Source organism: Myodes glareolus, chromosome 14 (assembly GCF_982192425.1).
Source record: "Myodes glareolus chromosome 14, mMyoGla1.1, whole genome shotgun sequence".
Taxonomy (NCBI): Eukaryota; Metazoa; Chordata; class Mammalia; order Rodentia; family Cricetidae; genus Myodes; species Myodes glareolus.
This window is the reverse complement of record NC_142039.1, coordinates 24438572-24454855: the sequence shown is the minus strand read 5'-3', so window position 1 is coordinate 24454855 and position 16284 is coordinate 24438572. Positions and strand designations below refer to the sequence as shown.

The window sequence follows — 16284 nt, the reverse complement described above, 5'->3', positions numbered from 1 at the left end:
ATGTCATTATTTGTTTTTCTGCTGTGTAGTACTTCATTGTATAAATGTACCACATTTTCATTATACTTTCTTTGGTCAAGAGGCATTTAGGTTGTTTCTAGGTTCTGGCTATGACAAACAATGCTGCCATGAACATAGTTGAGCACATGTCCTCGTGGTATGATTGAGCATTCTTTGGGTATATACCCAAAAGTGGTATTACTGGGTCTTGAGGTAGGTTTCTGAGAACACACCATACTGATTTCCAAAGTGTCTGTACCATTTGCACTCCCACTATCAACAAAGGAGTGTTCCCTTTACCATACACCTTTTCTAGCAGTTTTGTATGTAAGGTTGAGGCCTCATGGACTTTTCTTCAACTGCTTTGACATATTCATTGGTATTATCTTTATTTAGTTTATATTGGGGGCAGTCATATTCATGAGACTTCATGGATGTAAATTCTGATATTATTAGGAGACAGTTTCACAACAAACATCTTGATCTGGCTCTTACAATATTCTGCCTTCTCTTTTGCAATGTTCCCTATGCTTTAGATTAATAAGTGTTTTACAGATGTATCCATAGAGACTGCCCTCTGCAAATCTTGATTATGGCTGTGGTCTTTTGTAATGGTCTCCAACTGAAGACCACACTATTCTGTGGGTATTAGAACAAATATTTAGAGTGTTGTTAAAGACTATGCAGTTTTAGTTAAGTAGTAGTTATAAGTTATTCCCCAACTTCCATGATGTTATGGGAGGTCCTTCTGTCTATGTGTTGCTTTTACCGGTTAATAAATAAAAAAACTGCCTTGTCATGTTGATAGGGCAGAACTTACGTAGGTGGGGAAAACTGGACTGAATGCTGGGAGAAGGAAGGTGAAGAAAGAGAGAGAGAGACGCCATGGAGCTGCCATCGGATATAGACGTGCTGAAACATTGCTGGTTGGCCACGACCTTGTGGTGATAAACAGATTAATAGAAATGAGTTAAATTAATATCTCAGAGTTAGCCAATAAGAACTTAGGACTAATGGGCCAAGCACTATTTTAATTAATACAGTTTCTGCATGGTTATTTTGCTTCTGGGAAGTCAGGACGAATAAGCAACCATTTCCTCAACACCATGACTTCATTATCACTGAATAATAGGCTAGGTCTCAAGTACCAGGCATGTTTTCACCCTTGAATGGAGGATCTTAAGTCCAATTAGAGAGTTCTGCATTACTACCAAGGAATGTGTGTCACTGCAGCACCATTAGGGTTATTGTGTCACCCTGGTCATTGGCGCAGTTTTTAGGTGTTATATAAGCACAAAAAATTTTATTTCTAAAATCTTCCACTTACAGGACTTCACTCTGAACTGATTCAGTAAGACAGAGAATTTTCATCTTAGAAAGGCTCCTCAGAGTACTGATATTCTTGTCTAGGAAATAATTATAATGATTTCTAGTCTAAAGCAAACCTTAATGTGTTTGTTAATACCGTAAGAAATCAAATACATACCTTCTGAATTTCAGTATTTGTACTTTTCCTTTTAGGGTAGACCAGAATGCCCCATTTCTTTTGAATGATCCAGTTCTTTGTGCCATGGCCAAAAAACACAATAGAAGCCCAGCTCAGATTGCCCTTGGCTACCAGATGCAGCGTGGGGTCATTGCCCTGGCACATAGTTATGAAGAGAACGAGATGAAAGAGAACATACAGGTGATGTAGGGAGCTCTGGGTATCTGGAACTCTGGGTATTCTTCACCCGTTAATTTCTTTGGAAACCTCTAAGTAAATCTCATGCCAAATCATTGTCTGTAGAATTTCCTGTGCATATGAGCTTTCAAGTATTATGATTTTTAAGAATTACTAGCATAATGCAAAAGTGAATGCTTACATCCTGGGTCATTTCTAGGAATACTGATAAATACTAAAATACTTTCAGAAGGCATGAATCTAGGTGAAAGGCAATAATTGCATTGATCTTTATACTTTATAGTAAATTTGAAACTTTCTATACTTTAAATAGAATAGTCCTTATTTTTTAAAATTAGTTTTATTAATTTTTATGGAATACATTTTGGCATACTTCTTCTTCCTCAACCCTCCCAAATAATAGAAAAAGCATCATCTGATAAAAAATACAGAGACTTAGTTTTCATCACTAAGTTAGACTTGTATAAATGGCATTCCCGTTGAGCAAATTTTATTCTATAAATTATTATGGTTATCCTTTATGGTCCCCCAAATTTTCATATTCTTTAGTTCACATGTGCTTATTTATTTTGAAATAATGCCAGTTAATTCTTTGTCATTTTAATTGATTGATGATCTTCAAATATTATTTTTTTATTTTTCATTTTCTTTTTTTCTTTCTTTGGTTTTTAGAGACAAGGTTTCTTTGTGTATCTTTGGCTGTCCTGGAACTCACTCTGTAGGCCAGTCTGTTCTTGAATTCATAAAGATACACCTGCCTCTGGTTCCTTGAGTATTGTGATTGAAGGTTTGTCCCACCACTGCCTGGTTCTTCTTTGTACATTTACATGAGACTTTTTTGTTCTTTTCTTGAAAGTAACTTTGAGGTTTAAAACTGTCACATATTTAGAGAATGAGGCATTTTTCAAGCCAGTTCTTTTGTCCTAACATATCATTAATATTTGGACAACTCCTGACTTAAGTTTTATTTGTAGGTATATTTTTCAAATATAATGATCACCATGAAAATTGGTAGATTAATTTGTATGTTTAAAGCTATTTTTTTAAATTTTCTCGAACCTTTAATGTACATGGCAATATAGTCATTCAGTGATGCCATCTTTGTTTTTTCTCTAGTCACATTTGATTTTCCTCATGTAATACAGTTTCAATATAAATCACCCCAAAGCTAAGCTAACTTTGTAGAAGAGGAGGAAGAAAGTTAATAGTATCTGGGGGTTATTGATGACGTGAAGGAAATAATATTTTCCAGATATGTGCATTTGAACTCAAAGTGATTGTGACAGTATGCCCAAGATATTTGCAAGCTTCAGCTATGCAAAATTCTAGCAAGAAGGGATAAGATGTACATGTAATAACACCTTTAGCTGAGAAGTTATTGGTATATTTGAAAGCTATTGAGAGGAATCACTTTTCTTTAATGATGTCACCACTGAAAACTATTCACAGACTATTGTTATCACAAAACCAAGAGTAAGTGGGCAGCATAAAATGGACTCAATGGGAAAGATGAAAAAAAAATAAAAAGCAATTTCACAGCTGGAAGATAAGGAATGAAAGAGTAGAGAAAATGATAAGGGGAGGATCTGTGGAATGGATATGCAATATTATGTAAATTATGTAAAATTATGTAATATTCTGTAAGTATTAATTAAAATAATGCTCACAAGGAAGGAGTTTTCTTTTCATTTAACTTACAGTCCCGATAACTTGTGCAGCTTTTGATTTCTTTAATTATTATTGCAAATTTATCAGATATTCTAAATATTGTATCTGAACCAATCTAATTAACTTGGGTTTTTAAGATTGGCAATTTTACAGAGTAAATTTGTGAAAACCTTTTCTCCTTGTGTAATAGGTACTTGAATTCCAGTTGCCTCCAGAGGATGTGGAAGTCATAGATGGCCTGCACAGAAATTTCAGATATTTTCCTGCGACTGTGTAAGTAACAAAAATGTTATAAGGTTATATAACAAACATGTTTCATCAATTTGTCTAAATTTATTTAAACTTCTCACTTCATTTGGTGAAAATTTGTTCAGAAATCCACAATGAACCCTTTGGTGAGTTTCAGAGATAAAATGCTTTCCATGAACAAGCTAAGAGAAGCTTTGCTGAGGAATTCAGAAGTAAAGAAAGAATATTTATGCAGAAGTATAGTCAATAAAGAGAGTTTATAACATTTAAAAAGATTCTCCTCTTTTATTCTCTGCTTTAGAAGAAGATCCTAACTGTATGTTACAAATGTGAGCAAATAAGGAAACCAGAAACATTGTTTTAAAATTACCTTGAATTAAAATATAAAATTTTATGTATAAAATTAAAACATATTATTTGCTCCCTTTCTTTCACTCTCTCTAGCCTCTCTCATGCCTCTGCTTTCTTACCACCCCATGCTCCCTCTTACATTCTGTCAATTTTATAGCCTCTTTTTCTTTAGTAGTGCTACACATGTGTGTGCACATATATAAATATAGTCTGATAAGTCTCTTTAGTGTTGCTTATGTTTATATGATTCCAAGACTTACCCCTTTGTAATTAATAGCCAATCAAGGAACTCATCCTCAGAAGATAATAGTTCTCTTTGCAGTCAATAGTTGCCTGTACTTCTTCATCTAATGGTATTGTTGAAAAGGAAATCTATTATCCTTTTGTTATATGAAATATTATTCATAAAAAATAAGTATGATAGTGCTTGAAATGGCATTGGATAATCCACAATTGTCTGGGTTCAAAAACTAGTAGACTTATTACTAATTTTGTAGTATAGAGCAAATGATTGATAAAGTATGGAATTCCTACAAAGAGAGAAACAATTAAATGATTATTAAGTATTATAACTTTATAATTGTGTTTGTATTTATAAAAACAAATTAATAAACATATATGGGAAGTTCCATGGATATGGAAGACATTTTAAAGACATTATATCTCTTATTTAAATGCAATAAATTTTGTGTGATTCAGAATTATAAAAATAACTAGTGCATATTAAGCAGAATTGAAATTAGAAGTTGTAAGTCAGGAACTCTTAGTTTTTGGAATGGTAAATATTGAGACTTGTCTTTGTACCAAACATGAACAATCAGTACCTATTTTCATTAGGCAACTTAAACTGCAGAAGATTCTGGAGTTTTCTGTGCTGTGTTGTTGACAGATGTAGCTAAGAAGTATTTATGTGAAAACTTTTTTTCTGTGTTTCTATTCTAGACCAGGGACTGTAATCTAAATAATTTTTTAATGTTTTTTAAAAATATGTTTATGAAACTGCATTTATGAAAGTATGAAAGGCAGATTCTCTAAACAGAAAATAAATCAATTCAAATTCATTCTAGTTCCAGAACCAGCAAGAAATAATAAAAAATTTTAATAACAGTAATTACACATTTAGTTTGAACAAGATTCATTGAGACCACAGTGGTTTTTTCTTTCATATTTTAGTGCTGCTGGACACCCTAATTTTCCATTTTTGGATGAATATTAGCATGATAGCCTTTGTCATGATTTCTACATCAAACTACTAAATGTGGATAATCATGCTGCTGATGATTACTGAAATGATGCTAACGAGACACACCACTTCTGGATAATCTATACCACGGAGCAACTCACAGGCTATTGAAGCCATATTCACCAACCTGAAAAAAAGACACTAATGCTTTAATCACTTGTTGTAATAAATGCAATGTTCTTTTCCCTAAAGAATTTTGCCTGGTACCATCTTTCTTACTTGTATGTTGTTTAAAAATTGATTGGATGAAGTCGGTGAGCAAGCGGAAAAGACAATAATAGCCTATTAGAAAACTGATGAATGGGAGAGAGTAGAGTCTTCTAACTCAAGGACAGTGACTTTAAATGGTGCAAAGAAGTCAGTGTTTCTAGCCCATAGTTTAACAAGAAAGAAGACTACACACAATAAACCCTTTTTTGGATACAAATGGCATTCCTAAGAAGAGTAACCAACAAGGCCAGGAATCCTATCAATTCACTGAGTCCTAAAAATGAAAAGTGGAATATTTCTGTTTGAAAATACTTGTAACACTTATGATATCATAATGGAGTAGAATCTAATGTGCCCATTTTAAATTAAAGTTACAGAATGAGAAAGGAGCACTGGGCCCCTTCAACTCCTGCTGCAGGGGCTTCATTGTTCCACATATCCTTGCCCACTCACCCCCAAGCCTGCCTTATTGGCTGCAAGGTCCTTGGACCAGGAACAGTGCCTACCCCTGCACTGAGGCTATCCACCCAAAGGGGAACAGTTCCTGCTCCTGCACTGAGGAGAACCACCCAGAGTCAGACACAGCATAGATTGGACCAAGACACCAAGACTCTTCTGGCTGCCTTTGAAGGAAGAGATGGACAGGCGTCAATGAAAGAATTCGTCCAACAACCTGAAAGGCAACATGACAACACCAGATTCTAGGGATCATGCAACAAGAAGACTTGAACACCCTATTCCTGAAGAAGTAGAAGAAATCGACTTTAAACATAACATTATGAAAATAATAGAGGACCTTAAACAGGGTGTGAAAAAGGGTTGTAAAGAAATGGAGAAGACAAATAAAAAGGTAGAAGAAATGAATAAATCTCACAAAGATACCCAAGAAAACCAAGATAAAGCAATCAAACAGGTAATGGAAACTGTTCAAGACATGAAAAATGAAGTGGAGGTAATGAGGAAAACACAAACCAAGGGAAGGCTGGATATGGAAAATCTGGGTAAACAAACAGGGACTACAGAGACAAGTATAACCAACAGAATACAAGAGATAGAAGAAAGAATCTCAGACACCGAAGATACTACAGAGGAAATAAACTCATTGATTAAAGAAAATAACAAGTCCTACAAAATCATAACACAAAACATCCAAGAAATCTGGGACACTGTGAAAAGACAAAATCTGGGACACTGTGAAAAGAATAACAGGGGTAGAAGAAGGAGAAGAATTACAGCTCAAAGGCCCAGATAATGTATTCAACAAAATTATAGAAGAAAACTTTCCCAACTTAAAGAAGGATATTCCTATGAAGGTACAAGAAGCATATAGAACACCAAATAAACTGGATCAAAAAAAATTCCCTCACCATATAATAATCAAAACACAAAACATACAAAATAAAGAACGAATATTAAAAACTGCAAGGGAAAAAGGTCAAGTAACTTATAAAGGGACACCTATCAGAATTACACCTGACTTCTCAATGGAAACCATGAAAGCCAGATGGTCTTGGCTAGATGTACTGCAGACACTAAGAGACCATGGATGCAAGCCCAGACTACTATATCCAGCAAAGCCTGCATTCACCATCGATGGAGAAAACAAGATATCCCAGGACAAAAACAAATTTAAACAATACATAGCGACAAACCCAGCCTTACAGAAAATACTAGAAGGAAAACCACAAACCAAGGAAACCAACAACACCCATAATAACACAAGATTCTAATAACCCTCTAACAGCAATACTCAAAGAATGGAAACACACACACACTACAACCAGAAAAAATAACCGGAGTTAGCAACCACTGGTCATAAATATCACTTAATATCAATGGACTCAATTAACCTATAAAAAGGCACAGGTTAAAAGAATGAATATGAATACGGGACCCAACATTCTGCTCTTTACAAGAAACACACCTCAACCTCAAAGAGAGACACTACCTCAGAGTAAAGGGCTGGAAAAGGCTTTCCAATCAAATGGTCTGAAGAAACAAGCGGGTGTGGCTATACTAATATCTACCAAAACTGACTTCAAACTAAAATCAATCAGAAGAGATGGAGAAAAACAGTTTATTCTCATAAGAGGAACAATTTGTCAGGAGGAAGTCTTAATCCTGAATATCTACGACCCTAATGTAAAAGCACCCACTTATGTAAACGAAACATTACTACAACTCAAAGCATACATCAAACCCCACACTCTAAAAGAAGGAGATTTCAAGACTCCTGTCTCACAAATGGACAGGTCAATCAGACAGAAACTTAACAGAGAAATAGGAGATCTAGCAGATGTAATGAACCAAATGGACTTAGCAGACATCTATAGAACATTCCCCCAAAACAGAAAAGAATATTCCTTCTCAGCATCTCATGGGACTTTCTCAAAAATTGATCACATAATTGGTAACAAAGCAAACATCCGTAGATACAAAGAAATTGTAGTAAACACCTGTGTACTATCAAATCACCATGGAATAAAGTTAGAATTCAGCAACAATTCTACCCCCAGAAAGTCTACAAACTCATGGAAACTAAACAGTCAGCCACTGAACCTCCCCTTGGATAAGAAAGAAATAAAGAAATTAAAGTCTTCCTTGAATTTAACGAAAATAAAGTCAAAACATACTCAAACCTATGGGACACTATGAAAGTAGTGTTAAGAGGAAAGTTCATAGCACTAAGGGCCCACATAAAGAAAATGGAGAAAGCACACATTAGAGACACACCCGAAAGTTCTAGAAAAAAAGAAGCAAACTCACCGAGGAGAAGTAGAAGACTGGAAATAATCAAACTGAGGGCTGACATCAACAAAATTGAAACACAGAAAACAATCCAAGGAATCAATGAAACAAAAAGCTGGTTTTTGGAGAAAATCAACAAGATTGACCCCCAGCCATATTAATCAAATGGAAGAAAGAGAACACACAAATTAATAAGATCAGAAATATAAAGGGGGACATAACCACAGACACAGAGGAAATTCAGAGAATCAATAGATCTTACTACAAAAGCCTGTATACCACAAAATTGGAAAATGTAAAAGAAATGGACATATTTTAGATAAGTGCCACATGCCAAAGTTAAATCAAGACCAGGTGAACAATTTAAATAGACCTGTAAGTCGCAAACAATTAGAAGCTGTTATCAAAAACCTCCCTACAAAAAAGCACAGGACCAGATGGTTTCAATGCAGAATTCTACCAGAACATCCAAGAAGAGCTAATACCTAGACTCCTTAATGTACTTCACAAAATAGAAACAGAAGAGTCATTGTCAAACTCCTTTTATGAAGTTACAGTTACCCTGAAACCAAAACCACACAAAGACTAAACCAAGAAAGAGAATTACAGACCAATCTCACTCATGAACATTGACGCAAAAAATTTCAATAAAATACTGGCAAACCAAATCCAAAAACACATTAGAAAAATATCCATCATGATCAAGTAGGTTTCATCCCAGAGATGCAGGGCTGGTTCAACATATGCAAATCTATCAATGTAATCTATCACATAATTAAACTGAAAGAAAAAACCCATACAATCATTTCATTAGATGCTGAAAAAGAATTTGACACAAATTTTTCATAAAGTTTTGTAGAGATTAGGGATAAAGGGTCATACTTAATATAATAAAAGCTATATACAGGAAGCCGACAGCTAACATCAAATTAAATGGAGAGAAACTCAAAGCTATTACACTAAAATCAGGAACAAGACAAGGCTGTCTACTCTCTCCATACCTCTTCAATATAGTGCTTGAAGTTCTGGCAATAGCAATAAGACAACATAAGGAGATCAAGGGGATTAAAATTGGAAAGGAAGAAGTTAAACTTTCGTTATTTGCAGACGATATGATAGTGTACATAAGCGACCCCCAAAACTCTACCAAATAACTCCTCCAGCTGATAAACACTTTCAGTAATGTGACAGGATACAAAATCAACTCCAAAAAATCAGTTGCCTGATAGGGGAGTTCAGTCAATCACATTCTGTGTTGGGGGCATGCCGCCATCAGGCTAAAGCCTGCATATAAACCTAGCAAGTGCGCTCGCTAGCCTGTTTTTTCGCCTGGCTCCTGCATCCGGACGGATCGTTTGGATTCTGGTGTAAGCTGTTGTAAGTCTTACTTCTGTTTATTAAAGCTGTGTATTTTGTATCAAGATAGTCTGGGGATTTTTCATTACCAATCACCCTGCGGCTTCAGTTGCCCTCCTATACACAAAAGATAAAGAAGCAGAAAGCCACAAATAACATAAAATATCTTGGGGTAACTCTAATCAAGGAAGTGAAAGATTTATTTGACAAGAACTTTAAGTCTTTGAAGAAAGAAATTGAAAAGGATATCAGAAAATGAAAGGATCTCCCTTGCTCTTGGATTGGGAGGATCAACATAGTAAAAATGGCAATTCTACCAAAAGCAATCTATAGATTCAATGAAATCCCCATCAAAATCCCAACAAAATTCTTCACAAACCTTGAGAGAACACTAATCAAGTTTATATGGAAAAACAAAAAAACCAGGATAGCCAAAACAATCCTATACAATAAAAGTACTTCCAGAGGCATTACCATCCCTAAGTTCAAATTCTATTACAGAGCTACAGAAATGAAAACATCTTGGTATTGGCATAAAAACAGAGATGTTGACCAATGGAACCGAATCAAAGACCCAGATATTAATCCACAAACCTATGAACACCTGATTTTCGACAAAGGAGCTAAAATTATACAATGGAAGAAAGAAAGCTTCTTTAATAAATGGTGTTGGCATAACTGGATTTCAACATGTAGATGAATGAAAATCTATCTATATCTATCACCGTTCACAAAGCTCAAGTCCAAATGGATTAAAGACCTCAATATTAATCTGACCATGCTGAACCTGATAGAAGAAAAAGTGGGAAGTAGTCTGCAATACACGGGTACAAGAGACCACTTCCTACGTAGAACCCAAGTAGCACAGGCAATAGGAGCAACAATAAATAAATGGGATCTCCTGAAACTGAGAAGCTTCTGTAATGCAAAGGATACTGTCATTAAGATAAAAAGGCAACCTACTGAATGGGAGAAGATCTTCACCAACCCTGCATCAGACAAAGGTCTGATCTCTAAAATATATAAAGAACTCAAGAAACTGCACATTAAAACTCTAATTAACCCAATTAAACAATGGGGTACAGAACTGAACAGAGAATTCTTAATAGAAGGTCAAATGGCCAAAAGACACTTAAGGTCATGCTCAACCTCCTTAACGATCAGGGAAATGCAAATCAAAATAACTCTGAGATACCATCTTACACCTGTCAGAAAGGCTAAAATCAAAAACACCAATGATAGCCTATGCTGGAGAGGATGTGGAGTAAGGGAAACACTCATCCATTGTTGGTGGGAATGCAAGCTTGTGCAACCACTTTGGAAATCAGTGTGGCTGCTTCTCAGCAAACTGGGAGACAACCTCCCTCAGGACCCAACAATTCCACTCTTGGGAATATATCCAAGAGATGCCCAATCATACTACAAAAGCATTGTTCAACTATGTTCATAGCAGCACTATTTGTAATAGCCAGAACCTAGAAACAACCTAGGTGCCCCTCAATGGAAAAATGGATAAAGAAGGTGTGCACATATATACTTTAGAGTTCTACTCAGGTAAAAAAAAAACAGTGATATCTTGAACTTTGCATGCAAATGGATGGAAATAGAAAACACTTTACTGAGTGAGATAACCCAGACTCAAAAAGAGGAATATGGTATGTACTCACTCATAAGCGGATTCTAGCCATAAACAAAGGACATTGAGCCTATAGTTTGTGATCCTAGAAAAGCTAAATAAGAAGGTGAACCCAAAGAAAACATATATTTATCCTCCAGGATATTGGAAGTTGACAAGATCTTTGGGCAAAAGTTGGGAGCAGGGAGTAAGCATGGATTGGAGGGAAGGGGAGATGGAGAGAGAGAAGGGTGAAGGGGAGGATTGGGAGAGCTCAGGGGAATGGGATAATTGAGATGAAGGAAGGGTGGATATGGGAGCAGGGAAGAAGTTATTCTAACCAAGGGAGCCATTTTAGGTTTGTCTAGAGTCTTGGCTCTAAAGGGGTTCCCAGGTGTCCAAGGGGATTTCTCCAACTAGTTCCATGGGCAACAGAGAAGAGGGTGCCTGAACTGGCCTTATCCTATAGTCACACTGATAAATATCTTGCATATCACCATAGAACCTTCATCCAGCGATGGATGAAGATAGAAACAGAGATCCGCATTGGAGCACTGGACTGAGCTCCCAAGGTCCAAATGAGGAGGGAGAACATGATCAAGGAAGTCAGGACTGCAAGGGGTGTGTTCACCCACTGAGACAATGGACTGATCTAATGGGATTAGCTGGACTGGGACTGATGGAACATGTGATCAAACTGGACTCTCTGAATGTGGCTGACATTGAGGGCTGACTGAGAAGCCAAGGACAATGGCACTGAGTTTTGATTCTACTGTAGGGACTGGCCTTGTGGGAGCCTAGTCTGTTTGGATGATCACCTTCCTAGACCTGTATCAAGGGTGGAGGACCTTGGACTTCCCATGGGGCAGGGAACCCTGACTGTTCTTAGGACTAGAGAGGGAGAGAGAGAGGGAGTGGGGAAAGTGGGAGGATATTGGTAGAAGGGGAGGAGGTTGAAATTGTTAATAAATAAATAAAGTTACAGAATGAGATTAATAAAATCTTAGCCTATGAGGTTCTAAATTCAAACTCAGACACATCAAGAATCCATTTGATATTTGCTAATTAGCATTATTCAGGCTCTTTTAAGAAGCTGTGTCCAAAGCAGTGAAAGAATCAGCAAGGGAAATAAACAGAATCTTGCAGCACGCACAGCAATTCACTGAAATCTAAGCCTGTATGAAGTCAAACCAGTTCTGTTTGAGGTCAGAGACCTGCAATCCCAATCACAGTCCATCCTCTGTATCTCACAGAAACCATTGTTTTCTCTCACTACATACTTGGACTTCTGCCATAAGCCAGAGACCTGAAACCACAGCTTAGTTATGAAGTGAATCAAATTGAACAGGCCAGTGAGAGGTTAGAGTACAGTAGTGTTTGGTTTTCCCCTAGGTCTCTAGGAAATCCAGTCTCTTGTTCCTGCCGATCCAGGCAGTGTAGGGCATGGCCTCCCTCTTGAATGTGGGCCTCTTGTGAAAACAGATATTGGTTGGCTACTCCTACAAGTTCTGTGCCAACAGTGATTACCCTAAAACCACTTACAGACAGGAGAGATTGTAGGTTGAGAGTTTTATAGCAAAGCTGGTGTCCATGTTTTTATTCATAGTATGCAGAGTATTGTTTCATGGTATAGAGATTAGAATTTAGAAGTGAAGGCTCCATGATGAGGGTTCAAACTCGATCTCTCTACTTTGAATGAGCTGTATGAATGTTATTGTTAGCAATAGCGTCCTGTTGCCAAAAAAAGACTTTTAGAAATACTAAGAAAAAAAAATCCCACAAAAGCAAAGCACAGTAGTTGAATTCCTAATTGTATAAGTTTCAGGACAAAGCAAAGTAGCATAAAAATCCAAGATAATTTTACATGTGATTATAGGTAAGAGATTGAGATGAGTCTCAGAAGAGAATTTGGATTTTGAAACAAGTTTGAGACTGCTATAGACTATGGAGAGTTTTGAAGTTGGACTGATAGCATTTTTTGCATTATGATATGGCTAGAATTTTGGGGACCAGGGAATGGAATATAGTGGCTTGAAAGAAAATGGCTCCTAAAGGAAGTGTCACCACTAAGGAATATGACCTTTTTGGAGTAGGTAGTGCCTCATTAAAGCTAATGATTCATTGTGGGCATGTGCTTTCAGTTCTTCTATGCTCAATATACCACCCAGTGTTACAGTCCACTTCCTCTTGCTTACTGATCAAGATGGAGACAACACCATGTCTGCCTGCTTGCCACCATGCTCCTCACTATGATGATAATGGACTGAACCTCAGAAATGTAAGCCATCACCTTAATTAAATGTTTTCCTTTATAGGAGATACTGTGACCATGGAGTCTCTTCACAGCAATAGAAACCCTAAGACACTACTTAGAGTAAAATGATGGGTGTTATGTGATATTTTGTGTTTGTTCTGAAAAAGAAAACTTGCTTGGGATCGGAGAAGAAGCACCCACATTCTAATCGTCTGCAACACCCATTTACGAGTTTCTGGGAAGGTAGGAATCCGTGGGGTCGCCCTCTTAGACTAGCCAGCTAAGTGAATGAAAAGGGTGGATTGGTTTGGATTGACAATGGGTGCAGAAATGTCTGTCACGGCATTAAAAGATCGGTTAACAGACCAAGTGCTGAGCCTTCTGGAAAAGCTGGGCACCAATGTTAGGATTGAGATGACACAGGAGGTCGTTAAGACGATTCCAGAGTTTAGTCCTTGGTTTTTAATTGCTGGAGGCTTTAATATCACGGATTGGGAACAGGTGAAGGCTGACCTTCATACTGCACAGAAAGAACGGGGACCTAGAGCTTTCCCTCTAGCAGTTTTTTTGCTATGGTGTTTAATCAGAGATGCTCTCCTCAGTAACGATGTGATAGTAAAAGAGCAGTTAGAGGTTTGAAACAAAACCCTTGAATAAATTCAGAAAGTAGAATCTATGAACTCTATCAGGAGTTTTGAGGAGCAAGAGGCCAGGAGCATCGAGGATTTAAAAGAGGAAAAAGAGGTTTTGAAAGGTGAAATCGCACTTCTAAACAAACAGCTAAAAAAAGAAAAAGGCGGGATAGCAAACAGAGATCTCCCTATGAGATCTCCACCACAAAAGACATTCTTTGCTACCCCTAACCATTGTGCCACTGCTTTTGCCCCTATGGATCTAGAGGCGGAAACACGAGAGATGTCAGACAGACCCAATAATCTAAGTAGAGAGAGGCCAGTTTATCCTGCTGAGGAAACTATCGATCAGCAAGTACTGAGAAACAGACAACTGCTTCTGCCCCTGGGGAAGTTACAGGCAGAATTAGATCTAGAAATTGTTTTCATTGTGGCAGGCCACGCCAGGCGGCAGGGCCGTGTGGAGTGGAGCCCGCGGGTGGCCCAGAACCAGGTGGTGTGGGGAGGGACCCGGGCAACCGCTGTGATTGACAGCGGCCCTGCAGGGGACGATGGTGGTGCATGCCTCCCATCCCAGCTCTTTGGAGACAGAGACCTACAGATGTCTATAAGTCCAAGGCCAGCCTGGTTACAATTAAGTTCCTAAACAAATAGAGGACGTCACTCCACCACCAAAGACCGGCAAGGGGAGCCGGTTGTGATGGTACATGCTGGTAGGATTTGCCAAAGGAGGCAAACAGACCACGTGTTGGTTTGGGGGAGAGAAGGGGTATATATGTGTTTCTGCAGGACGCAGACCATCCCATTTGGGTACTGGAGCAGCTTGTTCGTACTGTGGATTTTTCTGTCGAGAGGCTTGAGGACGGAACAAAGCCAGGAGGTTCAGCCAACACTGACCTGTCAACCGTGTAGCTGATGGATTCCTGAGAGGCGGTCCGAGTGCCAAGGACTCTCCCTTTGCCCTTCTGCCCTCCCCCATGCTCTGTCAGTCATTGCTTCAGCGCCAAAAGCGACTTGCTGCCAGTTTTCCCCTTTTTTTCCTTATCCTGTCAGCTGCTTCTGCTGAGCGCCGTGAGAATTTCCAAGGCAGGTGGTAAAATACCATGGTCATTCAAATTGAGCTAAATTCACGATTAAATACTGCAATTAATCTTTACGGATTGGTTGTGGGTTTTTGCCTCTGTTGGTCACAGGAAAGGCTTTCTGCTGTTTTTCATAGACCCTGGAATACAAGATTTACAATTAATTATGATCTAACTAGCTGTACCAGGGGCTCCATTCACCGGTGCTGAAGCCCTTACTTAAAGAGCTCCATTCTGAGCAGACTTCTTAGGGATTGTGCAGGCACAATCTCCTTTAGGATTGCTTGCATACACTGGCACATCATCCTCATGATTTCATGATGCCAGGGCCAAAGGCAAACTCAGGTCAATATTGCCACATGGCAAGTCCTTTTGGCATTCGCCTCAGAATGTCTTTCAACGTAAATCTGGCTAAACTTGGTGATGAGTAACTAATGGCCAGAGACAGGTTAGGTTCTATGGGGGGCCATCCCAACCTAAGATGGGTTCAATGTGTTGAACCTGGACACGTTCCCATGAAGGGTAACGAGTTTCTGCCTGACTTCCATGCCGCCTAACACAGGCATAGTTGCTTAAATTTATATAAATGGGGGACATATAGGGCACTGTCTTCCCTACTCCATGAGGCACAAACACAAGATGCAAGGACTTTTCTCGCCCGCCAGCCAAGCTTCCTGCTAGATCCTGTGCTGTGCTCTCCCAGCCGGGTGGGTTAGGCTTGAGATCTGTTTTATCTTTGATATGGTAATTTTCCACCTACAGAGAAGGATTCTCACAGCGCCTGACTATTCTCCTAACTGTCTGTCGCTAGACTCTTGCTATCACCCCCCTGCCTGCGGAGGAATTTCTCAGGGGCGCCAAGCTGATAGCGCTATTTTCTCACACCTGGCTGGGAGGGGGTTTGCTCTTCTGAGAAAGAAGTATTTAACCTGGTGAAAACTGAATAAAGTTGGCATTTACCTTTGGGCAAATGACCCAGAACTCTTTCTCTGTGTGTGTGCATCTCTGTTTAACCCCTAGAACCTTACCCCAAGCTCGTGGCGAGATACGGGAAAGTGCATGTCCTGTATCGGGAGGAGGGAAGTGCAGATTTGGGTAGAACCCCCAACACATGAGTAAGTCTATTTCTTTTCCTGGGGACATACTGGGCTCCACATTTAATGCACATCACCAAATTGGGGGCACATAACAT

General features: G+C 38.4%; 1 protein-coding gene across 16 annotated transcripts in view; it reads left to right on the top strand.

Moving 5' to 3' along the window:
• Positions 1-16078, top strand: part of LOC125417337 (aldo-keto reductase family 1 member C1-like) — a 47277-nt gene extending 31199 nt beyond the window's left edge. For 14 of the 16 annotated variants that reach the window (XM_087896410.1, XM_087896411.1, XM_087896422.1 and 11 more), the window contains 3 exons: positions 1522-1687; positions 3543-3625; positions 5126-5389. In XM_087896410.1, the coding sequence (XP_087752536.1) occupies positions 1522-1687; positions 3543-3625; positions 5126-5168 (292 nt within the window). In that variant the 3' untranslated portion in view covers positions 5169-5389. Of the gene's footprint in view, positions 1-1521; positions 1688-3542; positions 3626-5125; positions 5390-13439 lie in introns of those variants that run through there. The other 2 variants (XR_015734835.1, XM_087896416.1) reach the window with 2 other exon arrangements.
• Positions 16079-16284: the final 206 nt, after the last annotated feature.